Source organism: Rhinoderma darwinii, chromosome 1 (assembly GCF_050947455.1).
Source record: "Rhinoderma darwinii isolate aRhiDar2 chromosome 1, aRhiDar2.hap1, whole genome shotgun sequence".
In the NCBI taxonomy this organism is placed as follows: domain Eukaryota; kingdom Metazoa; phylum Chordata; class Amphibia; order Anura; family Rhinodermatidae; genus Rhinoderma; species Rhinoderma darwinii.
This window is the reverse complement of record NC_134687.1, coordinates 117,234,185-117,248,290: the sequence shown is the minus strand read 5'-3', so window position 1 is coordinate 117,248,290 and position 14,106 is coordinate 117,234,185. Positions and strand designations below refer to the sequence as shown.

At 39.1% G+C, this 14,106-nt stretch overlaps 1 protein-coding gene across 6 annotated transcripts in view; it reads left to right on the top strand.

Moving 5' to 3' along the window:
* Positions 1–14,106, top strand: part of GRIA2 (glutamate ionotropic receptor AMPA type subunit 2) — a 184,139-nt gene that overhangs the window by 91,572 nt on the left and 78,461 nt on the right. For all 6 annotated transcript variants that reach the window (XM_075860309.1, XM_075860307.1, XM_075860308.1 and 3 more), the window contains exon 3: positions 10,092–10,331. In XM_075860309.1, the coding sequence (XP_075716424.1) occupies positions 10,092–10,331 (240 nt within the window). The remainder of the gene's footprint in view (positions 1–10,091; positions 10,332–14,106) is intronic.

Sequence of the window (14,106 nt, the reverse complement as noted above, 5' to 3'; positions counted from 1 at the left end):
CTGCTACATACAGACACACACTCAGCTCTGCTACATACAGACACACACTCAGCTCTTCTACATAAAGACACACACTCAGCTCTGCTACATACAGACACACACCCAGCTCTGCTGCACACACACACACACACACACACACACACTCAGCACTGCTATACACACACACACACACACACACACACACACACACACAGCACTGCTACATACAGACACACACTCAGCTTTGCTACATACAGACACACACTCAGCACTGCTACATACAGACACACACTCAGCTCTGCTACATACAGACACACACTCAGCTCTGCTACATATAGACACACACCCAGCTCTGCTGCACACACACACACACACACACACACACACACACACTCAGCACTGCTACACACACACACACACACACACACACAGCTGTACTACATACAGACACACACAGTTACAGCAGAGCGTAGATACCCTCGGTCCCTTCTACAGAAACAGTGAGACAGGGTGGAGATGGTCACTAGGGAACAATTATTGACACCTCAGAGACGAGAGTCTTCTGGTAGATTGGCTTTTGTTTCTACATACTCGGACATCAGTAGCAGAGTCTCCAACATTATACGCCATGAGTGGGGCATGGCCTTTAGACATCAGAAAAATCTGCGGGACCAACTGGTACATTCTGACGTGGGACCTTTTTGTACTAATCGCCAGTTAACCCTGGCTCCTAAAAAATTGGGATGTTTCCCTTGTCTGAATTGCACAAATTGTAACAATATGGTCAAGGGTAGTACTTTTTGTCACCCTACTAGTGGTAAGGTTTTTCACCTTAAACACTTTTTGACCTGTGCCTCGTCCCACGTCATATATGTACTTCAGTGTCCCTACAAATTAATTTATGTTGGAGAAACAACTCAAGCGTGCCGAGTTCGTTTAAACAAACATAAATCTACCATTAGAACCAAAAGACTGGACTTACCAGTGTCGTCACATTTTGTTTCAGCGGGACATGTGGTCAGTGACCTAAAATTTTGGATCGTTGACCACATGCCTACACATCGGAGGGGTGGAGACCGAATCTTGCGACTTAAACGTAGGGAGCTTGAATGGATTTTTAAGTTAAACTCCCTATCTCCACAGGGTCTAAACATTGATTTTAAAGTCGGTGCGGCCATTATTCTATATACGGCTGTTCGTTCAGACTTATATGATCCCTTTGCCATCTTTCAAGATGGCAGCCGCATGAGTTGTGGCACAACCGCGCATGCGCGAGATTTACATAGCGTAATCTCGCGGGATTTTGGCACATACTCACTAATGAGACATGCTTTCTCACACATGTGAGATACACGCAGCTGGTATGCAGGGACGCCGTAAACGCATTAGGCATATGTCCTTCCGCCCTACACAAATGACACTAGGCAATCTTGTTTTTAATATATACACCTGGGTGATCTATTAACTATTTATTCATTGTTTACACTTGGACTGCTTATTGCTTGTACCAGTCCATGTTTTAACTATATGTACACATGCAATTTTCACCCTTGTACTTGTCTGGATTTTATAATTGATTTATTTGTTATTACTTGTCCATATATTTATTGTTTTTATTTGATCACTGATTTATTGCCAATTGACTCTGTAAGTCCTTAAATACTTGGAGTTAGGATGTGTTTTACTATGCTTGAGAAAGGTCCTGAGGGATTGAAACGTTGCATGGGTGATTAAAGGTTTTCTTAGTTTTGGAAGTGCTGCCTCCTTGTCCGTTTTTCTGTCCGATATTGGGGACCTTGGACCGGGTTCTGAAGAGGCGTGCACCGCTTTTGCGGTTCGGTGCTGTGGTATTTCTCTACTTTTAGCTTGGGCAATCTGACCAGTCTTCTCTACCCAGCCCCAAATGCAGCAAGCTGTGATGCACTGTGTATTCTGACACCTTTATCATAGCTAGAATTAACTTTTAACTTTTTCAGCAATTTGTGCTATTGTAGTTCTTCTGTAAAATCAGACCAGCCGAGCTAGCCGCCCCAACCGCATCAATAAACCTTGGGTGCCCAAGACCATGTTGCCGGGTGCCCAAGATCATGTTGCCGGTTCCCCAGTTGTCCTTCCTTGAACCTCTTTGGTAGGTACTGACCACTGCATACCGGAAACACCCTACAAGTCCTGACGTTTTTGAGATGCTCCGACCCAGTCATCTAGCCAGCATAATTTAGTCCTTGTCAAATTCGCTCAGATCCCACAATTGTCCATTTTCCCTGCCTCCAACACATCAACTACAAGAACCGACCGTTCACTTGCTGCCTAATATATCCCACCCCTCGCGAGGAATCACTGTCACGAGATAATCAATGTTATTCACTTCACCTGTCAGTGGTTTCAATGTTATGGCTGAATGCTGCCTATTATGACCCAAAAAAACACAACAGCAGAGAGCGCAACAAAGTGTGACAGGATTAAGTAGGGTTATCTATTTAAGTAGATTACCTTATGATGAATATAGACCCTCTGAAATGTAAATTCACAACTTTTAGACTTTTAGTTAATGCAGTGGCCAGATGCTTATTGGTAGTCGATCAGAGAATATAAAAGGTCTTTATACACAATGCATTTTTTTTGCGGTGTTTTTTTTCCCCTCTTTGACCCCCTTGCGTCCTTATTTTTCCAAAGGCAGCATTCTCTAGGTGTGGCATTTTGAGAGCAATTTCCACCCACAGACTTCAATTTTACAAAAGATTCACCAAAAGCTGCAACTCGCTGAGTGACTTGTGTTGGAGTTTTTTTATGGCGTTTTTCTATGCGATTTTGTGCCACATTTCAAGGCGCAGTAGGTTTCACACTGACAGTCAATAATTATTATTTTTTACATTAAAGTCATCAGTAACAAATACCCTAGTAAGAGAAAAAATAAGTAAAACTCAATATATATATATATATATATATATATATATATATATATATATATATATATATATTTTAAATGATAAGGGAATAGACATTTTTTCTCATAAAAACAATTAAGAGATTAATCATAAAAACATTAAACATATTTGGTATTGTCAGAATCGTGACAACCACTGGAATAAAGTTAACATCGCATTTGTGCTCGGGGAATGGCAACAACGTAAATTTAAATAAAAAAAGACTTATGGCTGTCAATGCATTGAGACAAAAAAAAATAAAAAATGCGGCACCATAACTGGCTGCATCTTTAATGGGTTTAACAACGGCCCAACAATCATTAGCAAAAAAAGAATGTTAAGGATATGTTCACACATTGGTGCAGATTTACCAGTACTGTGTTACATTCAGACAGCTTAGAATTAGACTAGATGCACCAATATCACATTGGCTGATGCTGGATGACACTTCTGTATAACTTTATACCTCCTATTGGTTGGCTTACTTTAGACCAGTTAAAGGGGTATTCCGATTCCAACAAGTATAGGGGGTAATTTGATGATCGGTGGGTGTCCGACAGCTGGGACCCACACCAATAACGAGAACAGGGGTCCCATACCCCCTGTTTGAACTGAGTGGCAGGTCGCTCATACACACTGCCGCTCCATTCATTCTCAAAGGGAGCACCGAGTACAGCGTTTGGCTATTTTCGGCGCTGCCATAGAGAATGAATAGACCGGTAGTGCGCACGATCCACCTGCGGCTCCCTTCAGTCGGAGGGTGGGGGGTTACGGTCCCCCAATCTCGTAAACGGTGTGGTCCCAGCTGTCGGACACCTACTGAACAGCAAGTTACCCCTAACCTATGGATAGGGGGTAATGTGTGACTGGAATACCCATTTAAGCAACAACTCCTTTTCCGCTAATACAAGCCCCCTTGTCAACATCTGTTCTTTTTGGCGCATTTCATTAATAAATTTTTCTAACATTATTTGCGTAAAAAATTAATTGTAGATTAGGACAGAATTCTGGCGCAACTCCTATAGTAAATCTGCCCTATTCTGTTTTTGCTTCTTTTAGACACTGTGGTACTTTACTCTAGCAGTCAGATGTTACAATTTAGTAAGGAAGTTGAACGAAAATCATATAATGGGGCTGAAAACGGCATGTTTTTGCATCTGGAGCTTGATTATTGCATTTTCCTCATTTATTTAAATGGCGATAAACCAGATTTACAAAATGTGTAAAATGTGTGATCACATGTTACATTATTTGCAGCAAGTTTTTCATAAAAACTGTTCTAAAGAACATTCCTTTGGACTTCTTTTATGCAAACTGTGTTAAAACAAAGTAGGTGAAGTTTATCATAACTAGAGAAAAGGTGACATGGAGCAGTTTACACTGCACCAACCAGATAGCAGCTCTCATTTATCTGTGGCCCTTTGAAACATGAAAGCAGCAACCTGATTAGTCACTATGGGAATCTGCTCTATTAGTTTTGCTAAATCCCCCCATGGTTTTTAAGTTTTGCAGTTTTCCCTTATGCAATAGTGCTGTGGCTTCCTGGTATGTGGAGATACCAGAAAATGTTAACACAATAGTCATAGTGAATAATTGATTTCAATGACTTCACTTTTCTATATGTGTTTTAAACCGCATATAAAAACACCTACAATTTTTTATTCATACCTATTCGTTACATACGTTTTTGGTGGTGTTTTTTTTTTAACTTTTACAATTTTGTGCATGCTCTTTTTCAGGCATTTTTTAAGTTCAATTGAGAGGCTTATGGAAAAAAACGTCTGAAAAAAAATCCATATCTACAGCATATTGCACTTTAAAAAAAATGCCACTAAAATTCCACAAACCAAAATGCTATTTATGTAGGAGCTCTCATATCTTACAGTATACTTCTTACTAATATCTGGCTGCAGAATTATTGCCCCTTAAGAAACACAGCGAGAAATGCAACAAAAAATGCTGCTATAGACAGCGTGGGAGTCTATGTCCAGTCAGGCTCTTGTATTTTAGTTCTTGATTTGTCAAGGTGTATGTGCGTACAGTTTAATTTTAGTTCCACATTAGAAGTGCAATATATCATGCAGCTGTGTCAGGCTGTAGGCACAAGTGTTCATTTATCCCTTTCTCTCCTACTCCGTTTGTGACAGCTGGATGGGACAGACAAAGATGCTGACATAGAGTTCATTGATCTCCATTGAGAGATTGTGGCGCATTGCACATGTCAGTCTTTCCTAAGTTGTGTGAACTGCACCAATGTCTGCCCATAGAGCTCCATGAGCAAGGAACAGACACTGGGAATTGCGCCAACGTCTCCAGGAAGTCTCTTTGTAATTCACTGAGCTCTACCCATTAGCTGACATGTTGAGCATAATTACAAAATAATGCAAACTATCACACATTGCGTATTTGTTGCAAATGTTTTTTCAGATTTTGATGCCAAAGCCAGAAGTGATTATAGGAAATATAAAGAAAGAACTGGCGTTGGGTTGGAAATCAGCATAAAATCTTCAACAAAATCTGTGACAAATACGCTACTCTAGCCCTGTATCTTAATACCATGGCAGATTAGCTTGTTGGCTTCCCCACTGGCAACCAGCACCCCACCCTAGCCTTACCGCTGCAGAAGGGTAGATGCAAATATAATTTCTATTTATTTCCGAATCTATGTACTGTATATAATTTCCTTTTTAAACTATTTTCTGGAAATATACAAATAGGAGTATATACATATAATTACTGTAGTGAGTGCTCTTCATTTCTCTAGCCCTGTTATGTGCTCGCTGTACACTACTGTATCCTGACTAAAAACTTCAGTGGCCAATCATTGCCTACTGTGGTGACATCACCTGGGCCACCATCAGGAAATTCTGGGCCTCATACAGCCAAAGATGCACGGCCTCCTTCATTAGGGTGAGAACACAAGGAGTGGCAGCCGCATGCAAGTGAAACCAGGTCCACATGCAGTGGGGAATGGCAGCATGAGTTTGCAGGTAAAATGGTGGTAACACCGGCAAAATCATACAGTCATTCTGTATCATTCTGTATTATACCCCATGGCGCTTTGTCCTTATAACCGTTGACCTTCTTGTTGTGTCTCCATATTTATCCATGAAAATATGACAAATATATACATGCAAACGTGACATATGATAGAATCCTATTTTCCAGGTTTTTTTTTCATATAAATTTAACATAAAAATAGTTTTATGTATTTTTTTAAAATCTATGCCATACATTTTGACACATTTCGATAGACCGCTGGGGTCCCACTGATCCGGGGGAATAGGAGAACCCCATATAGATGGCTGAGCCGCAATAAAGATAGTGCTACCCAGCTATATGGTGGCTCGTTTGTTAGCACTATTGCCTTTGCTCAAATCCAACCAAGGACTACATCTGCATGGAGTTTGTAAGTTCTCTCTGTGTTTGTGTGGGTACCCCCCCCACACTCCAAAAACATACAGATAGGGAATTTATACTCTGAGCCCAAATTGGGGCAGTGAGTGAAGAGAACCTCTGTGAAGTGCTGCGGAATGTTGTCGCTTAAATAAGTAACAGAAATAAATAAATAATAGAAAGTGCACTCGCTAGGCTGTTAACATATCTCCCATATGGAGAGTGACTGTGCATGCTCACTTCTCCACCAAGATCCTTTTTCTCAGGATAGGTGGAGCTGCCAGACTTCACCATTCAGGATTTTTTGGCGTATCCAGTGGATATCCGAAAGGGTATAGCATGACTCTCATAAAGAAGGGGTGATAATTTACCAAGGGGCAAAGGGTTTATCAATATGGAAAAAACATCTACAAAGGCTGAAGGACCCTATGGAGATAAGGGTCTTTATGTATCAGGGGCAATGTCTCTATTGGGGTAAGGGGGCCCTATCTAGCAAAGGCCAAATGGTGCTGCAGGGCCAAGGGGCTAAGGGCTCTGTGGTGGAGGAGGTCCAATTTAACAGGACCAAGGTCTATTTGAAAGTAAGAGGGACCAATGTGCGAGGGGCAATTGGCTCTGTATCGACAGGAGGGAAAGTCTAACAGAGTCCGAGGGCTCAGCAGGGAGAAGAGCATACATTGTGCATGATAAGACAGATGCTGCTGGTACAATTTCTTACCAGACAAGCAGCTTCAGAGCTCTCCTCCTCTGCTTCTTTTGCAACATGCTGGTGTATGTCTGGACAGTGACTGCAGTATCACTCTGAACTCCTCTCTTCCTCTGGTCTTTTCCTCTAGTCGCCGCTGTTAGGATAATGAAAGGAGAGGAGGCAGCATAGCTTTGTAAGGCATGGCAAGGCAGTTTCTATATTAACTCCAGAGGCCCATCTAGTTTCCATTAGATTAAACAACAGGGACTCCAGTCATCACCATAAATGTGTGTGTGTGTGTGTGTGTGTGTGTGTGTGTGTGTGTGTGTGTGTGTGTGTGACGGACAGCAGTGGTAAAAACTGCGGGCTCAGAACTCCAGCTGCCAATTTATTTACAAATTAGGGCTCCTTCTCCCCACACATGGCTATGCAGCGCAGGCACATCACGTCGATGAGGAGGGTAGTAGAAGAGGAGGCGCACTGGTTGGGGCATCGGTAAGGATATACTTAGTGGCAGTTGAATGCTTGGGCGGGCCCCTATGCTTTTACTTTGGAAAAAAGAAGGGGAATCGTAGTGGGGCCCAAAGTGAAATCATGGGTGCCCGATTTCAAAGGGCCAATGCATAAAGCATCTGTGGGCAGAGGTGGGCGACAGTGGTTAGCAGCAGCGGGCCCCTTCTTTTTTTTTATTTGATGCGGGCACTTGATAGCAGTACCGCCAGTACTGCCCTGATGTAGGCCCTGGATATCGCTATGGATGACACATAACACAGGATAGTAACTGCAAGCAGGGCAGACCTGCAAGTAGTTGCATTGGGGAAATGATGAAAAATCACTAAGTTTAATATATTGTAAAACATTTGACATTACCGTTATATAGCCATTCACTCCTACTTGTAAATTCCCCTTTAAAAATAATAGTCTTTTTTACACTATACTCTTTTTACATCACATGAAATGGGAAATTTTGTGCCTGGTAAAAATGATGATTCTAGAACTGAAGCTCTCTCATCAAACCCATCTTTAATATCAGCTCTGCTCATTGGTGTGAAACCCTGGCATAGTCTGGTACACAGCTACAAATGCTTTGAGCTACTAGCCTGGTTGATAAGCATACTAATTACACAAGGCATGGAATATCGTGAATGTAGGGTTTTTCTATGAGTGACATGAACACAAAGGTGGACCTGTCACAAGGACGGTAAACCCTCTTTTAAAGGGAACATTGAATGTTACAGAATTCTTGGCTAACAGCTTAGATGATACACACAAAAAATATAATTTACTAAAACCAAGTTATTGCTTCATTGTACACTTAAAAAACATATTTCAAGTTAATTTAATGTAATGTTATACTTTTATATATTTAAGGCTAAACTTAAAGTAAAAAAAAAAGAAAATTCTGAATAAAAGAAACAGTTGTAATTTGTCACTCATTCTATCGGGGAACTTTTAACAAATGACTAAGAGTGTGTTCACATAAGTGTCAGGCTTTTGTTCATGGGTTCCGCTAGACCTTTCTGTCAGAGGAACCGATGAACGGAAAGCCAAATGGAAACTATAGTTTCCGTATGCATTAGCATTGATTGCAATAGTAATGCTTTCGTTGCAATTGGTTTCCGTTTGTTTCCATTCCGTAAGGTTTTCATTTTTTAGAGGAAACAATAGTGTAGTTGACTGCGCTATAATTTCCGCGAAAAAGACTGAAAACTTTTACAGAACGGAAACAAACAGAAACTAACTCCAACGGAAGCATTACTATTGAAATCAACGGTAAATAATGCAAACGGAAGCTATGGTTTACGCTTGGCTTTCCGTTCATCGGTTCCTCCAACGGAAAGGTCGAACAAAACCCATGAACGGAAGCCCGACGCTGATGTGAACACACCCTAAACAACTGATCAGACTAATGGTCTTCCCTTGCATCAGTTTTCCAAGTTATTGTTATAACATCAGTGTTTGAAATGTGTTTTATCATTGAAATCAATAGTACAAAGGATGGAAACAGTTCTTGTTATCCATGAAATTTGTCGCTTTAATCTGTCACATTTCTTGTCCTATTCACATCAGGGAATTAGACAATGTTTGTGCTGAACAGGAAAAAGTAGCATGCAATGTCTTCCTTTCCATTGTAAATTATGCCTTTTCCTACCATTTTTAACTGGTGTATCATTGTTTAAAAGGCATTCCCTTTGAAATCAATGGAATCTGCCTAAACAACTGCTTCCTAAAATATTTTGCTCCGAAAAGACACTAAAAATGTTTGTAAAACTGATTGGTGTGAACAGACACTAAAGCCGGACATAAACATGAGACAACTGTCAATCGAAGAGTTATTTCTGCCAACTCCGAGCCAAGCGTGAATGTTCATTTCAATGGGTAGAGGAGAATAAACTTCTGCCAGACACCTCTGGTAGTGACTTCTCTCCAACAGGAATAAGACATGTTGAAATCCAGTTTTATCTACAGTCCTATGGAAAACCTCAGATAATTGATATCACAAGGAGTTGTGTCAAACAACACTCTGAACTCATCATGACATATCCATTGTACATTTTTAATCCTCAGGAAAAAAAATCTTCCTACTCATACTGTTAATTCTCTTCTATCTGTGATCTCACATATATATCACACATATATATCACAAGAAGATATTGAAAAGCTGAAGGAGGTTTATAATCTACCTAATTGTGGTCAATTCAAGTGACTAAATAAATATTTTTCTTAAAGATCCAGCCAGGATGATATAGAATCAGAATATGAAACAACACTTCTAACAAATAATCATTTCCATGGAGGGCTAAATTGTAATTTCATTTTATATATTAAACATTATGACAAATGATGTAACTTGGGCATAATTTGTGTGTATTGAAGACAATAGAATATAATCTAACTTGGAATATTACATCTCATAATTTAGTAAATACCCTTGAGCGTTGGCTTCTTCTAATTTGGTTTATGATAAAATAGTTTTATATTGGGATAACATTTGTATTTCGTCTTCTCTTTACAGTCATTGTTTTATGCTCCATATGATGCAAGTTTTCTAGATCCAGTGCAATAACAATGTATACTGATGCTTACTTCTTTTTCCATTGCAGTCTGCTCCCAGTTTTCAAGAGGAGTCTTTGCTATTTTTGGATTTTATGATAAGAAGTCTGTAAATACTATCACATCATTTTGCGGAACTCTTCATGTCTCCTTCATAACCCCAAGCTTTCCAACAGATGGTACTCATCCATTTGTTATTCAAATGAGGCCGGACCTCAAAGGAGCACTTCTTAGTTTGATTGAATACTATCAATGGGATAAATTTGCATATCTTTATGACAGTGATAGAGGTAAGTTTCAATCTGTTTACTGCAAAATGCAAAAAAATTCTCGCTGTGCAGAAATAATTTATGAAGATTATAAACCGAAAACCCTAACAAAGACGTAGACTAGAGCTAAAACTGCAGAAATCATGTGTATGGAAGAGATGCAGAAGGTGTGATGCAAATAGCTATTGTAAGTGATAATAAAGTATGACAAAAAGTATTTTTGGCACTAAATATCTAATAATAAGATCCCTGTAAGATTACACTTACTTTATTTATTACACCATGAATTTTTGAAAGTCCATACATAAATCCGTAGTTTGAGTTATAGGCTGAGTTTTGTAACTATATTTTATTTAGATAGATACTGCCTTTTTATCTCTTGTGTCGTGGTAGCCATTTTTGCAAAAGTAATAACAAGAAGTGCAGACATATTGCTCTCACCTTTGACTAAGGTTGGTGAGAAAAAAAAATCGAATGTAACAACCAATATGGCTGCACTTTCTGTGGCCACTGTGCCTGCCAATATGTCTGTGAGACCTTACTTAGAGGACCACATTTGTGATTTCTTTGAGGCTACGTATACAGTTGCAAAAAAACGACTTCAGGCTCCATCAGGTGCCATATATTTCATGGAGTTTTCTTCTAGATTCCCTCTTTTCAGTGCTTCTAGGAGAGAACTTAGTCTCTGACACAGCACCCCACATGGACCTGGGGCAGATCACGATACGTGCCAAATGTGGTTCCAACACATGCTCATCTGCATGAGGTTATTGTAAAAGAAACAGATTTTTCTTGCACAGACTCATTCTATGGACGGGCCTGTACACAAATACATGCACACAGAGGACCCCTTAGTTTTTGGCTTGTAGCCTGAATTGCAGAAAGATATAAGGTAAAGCTTTCTTGAACTCACACTAATATGTAAGGGAATCACATAACAAGGAATTCTCTAATATTTACAGAGACAAGTGTTCTAAAGTGTCATTCACAGGGCTATATTACAACTCTGTATTGTACTGAGCTGTAATAGGGCACTCTTAGAGGTGCATGGGGTCCTGCCCTATCTTCATATGCCCCCAGTGTCATACTTGGGGATACCAATGATTATTCGATGTATTCCATATGACTTCAAAAAGAGAATTGTGCCATGTTCCATCGGATTAACACTGAGATATTCTCACCTAGATGCACCACTTCTAGAGAAGACTATCTCTGACACGTGTTGCCGCAGGGAACTCTATGTTCCTCTGTACAACTTCCTGCACACGGCAATGTCAGCTGATGGACTAATAAATAAGTTCTACCAACTTATCTGCTGTGTTTGTCAGAAAGGTCCTACTTGTAAAGGAGGTGATTGTAATGATATATACAGTACGCAATAGGGAATTATTATTTATGCCGTTTCTTAATATAATGTATCAGTGAGGGTCCAATAAAGGTGAACTTATACTTTAAAAACACGCAAACTTTAAATTGTCAAGTAATATTTTTATCTAGTGTTTGAACGAGAGAATGAATAATGGTGGTCTAGAAGGTGAAGGGGATATTCTTCCTGTATTATCATACATAAGCGATCAATCATCAGCAAATACAATAGTGACAGAATAACTTCGCTGAAGCCATCATGGAAATGAAATGCAATATTTTCAGTAATGTATTTGTTTATTCACAGATGTCAGTCTCTACATGAAAAGTCAAGATGTTAAAATTAAATGTCTAGACATTAATGAAATGCGTTTTCTAAAAGGTTACATTTAATAGATTTTTTTTAGCTTGCATTTCCATATTACATAAATAGATTAACTATTTATATCCTGTACTTAAGGACCTGATGCTGCTTAAAAGTAGGTTGTGTTTGACGTATCCATTACAAATAACTCAATGTATATGAAATGGATGCAATATTTCTCTTATTACTGCACTTTGAAATAAATACAATTTTGAAAATAAAAAAACACATTTAAATAAATACATTTACTCAGAGATTTAAATGCTCATGCACACATAAAACGGTGTGCACTGAGATGGTATGGTGACACAAGTAGCCCCTACAGGTATTCTGAACCCCTAGGCACTTTGTGTGATGATGTGGTACCCTTTTGATAAACCATATTCTCCCTAAGAGGAATGGCTTCTAAGGGAGGAGATTTCCATATGACATGGTAAGTCTGTCACATATAAAATTGGAGGCACCTGGATGTACACTATGGGTCCTATCAAGGAGTAGAAACATTTCAAAGATAATCTATAGAAATAATCTATAGAAATGGGAGGCCCCCCCAGAGCTAAATTTCAAGTGTCATAGCAAAGGGTCTGAATACTTATGTCCATGTGAAATTTGAACTCGGTTTTCACTTTGTCGTTATGGGTTATCAAGTGCAGAATGATGGGGAAAAACGTGAATTTTATTTTGGCACAAGGCCTCAACATAACAAAATGTGTAAAAAGTGAAAGGGTCTGAAGACATTCTGAATGCACTGTACTTATAGCTTAGTAAATTCCCCTAAATGTGTCTTTATATCTAGTGACATAGTAACATAGTTTATAGGACTTGAAAAAACAAAACATAAGTTCATCTAGTTAAGCCAATTTTCCTCATCTTAGGGTAAGAACTCCTTCCAGACTCCAATATAACAATCAGAATAAATTCCTGGATCAACGACCCATCTCCAGTAATCTAGTGACCCTAACTTGTAATATTATTACACTCAAAGGCATCCAGGACCCTTTTGAATTGTTTTAGTTAATTTATTATACCTACTGTCTCTGGCAGAGAGTTCCACTGCTGTTATAGTAAAGAATCACCTTCTTTGGTTGTGTAAAAACTTTCTTTCCTCTATACATAGAGGGTGCCCCATTGTTATAGTTACAGTCCTTTGTATAAATAGATGAATATTATGAGAGCGATCTCTGTATTGACCTTTTACAGTTATTAGGTCTTCCCTCAGTCATCTTTTTTCTAAACTAAATAACCTCAATTTTGATAATCGTTTTGGGTACTGTGGTCCACCCATTCCATTTAATACCTTAGTTTCCTGCCTTTGAACCCGTTGAAGCTCTACTATGTCTTTCTTGTGCGCTTGTGCCCAAAACGTACACAATATTCCATGTGCGGTCTGACAAGTGATTTATAAAGTGGTAAAACTATGTTCTTGTCATGTGAATCTATGCCTTTTTGATGCACCCCATGATCATATTTGCCTTGGCAGTAGCTGCCTGACATTGATTCCTACAATTAAGTTTACTGTAAACTGAAATTCCTAACTCCCTTTCCATGTCATTGTTACAAATCTTTCCAAATATACTTTTTCTGTCTATGTTTTAAACAAGAAAATGAAACTGAGATTTTGAACGACTGAAACTGAAATGACTGATCTTCTGCTTAGCCAAAAGATATAGCATAACCTTTCATGCAGACACAGGACTATATCAGATGGACGGAATAGGGCCACATTTTAGGGTCTGTATTATGACTGCATTCTACTGAACTACAGTAGAACCGCGCAGGGTCTAGTTGTTGTGGCCATTATACAGACTTTAAAATGCAGCCATGAGTTATATGACCTAATGGAGTGTAGGCCATAAGGGTATGTTCAAATGTAAGTTTTTCAGCAGTGGTCAATTTGGAATTTTTTTGTTTGTTGTCTTCTTTTTTTACAAGAAAATGACCAAAAACATGCAGTGAAAAAATACATTGAAAATGGCTCATGTGAACTTTCCCATGCATTGTATTTCCAGCTTTGCAGCAGCCATCTGGTACACACACACACACATATACAGTATTAGAGGTTTTTAA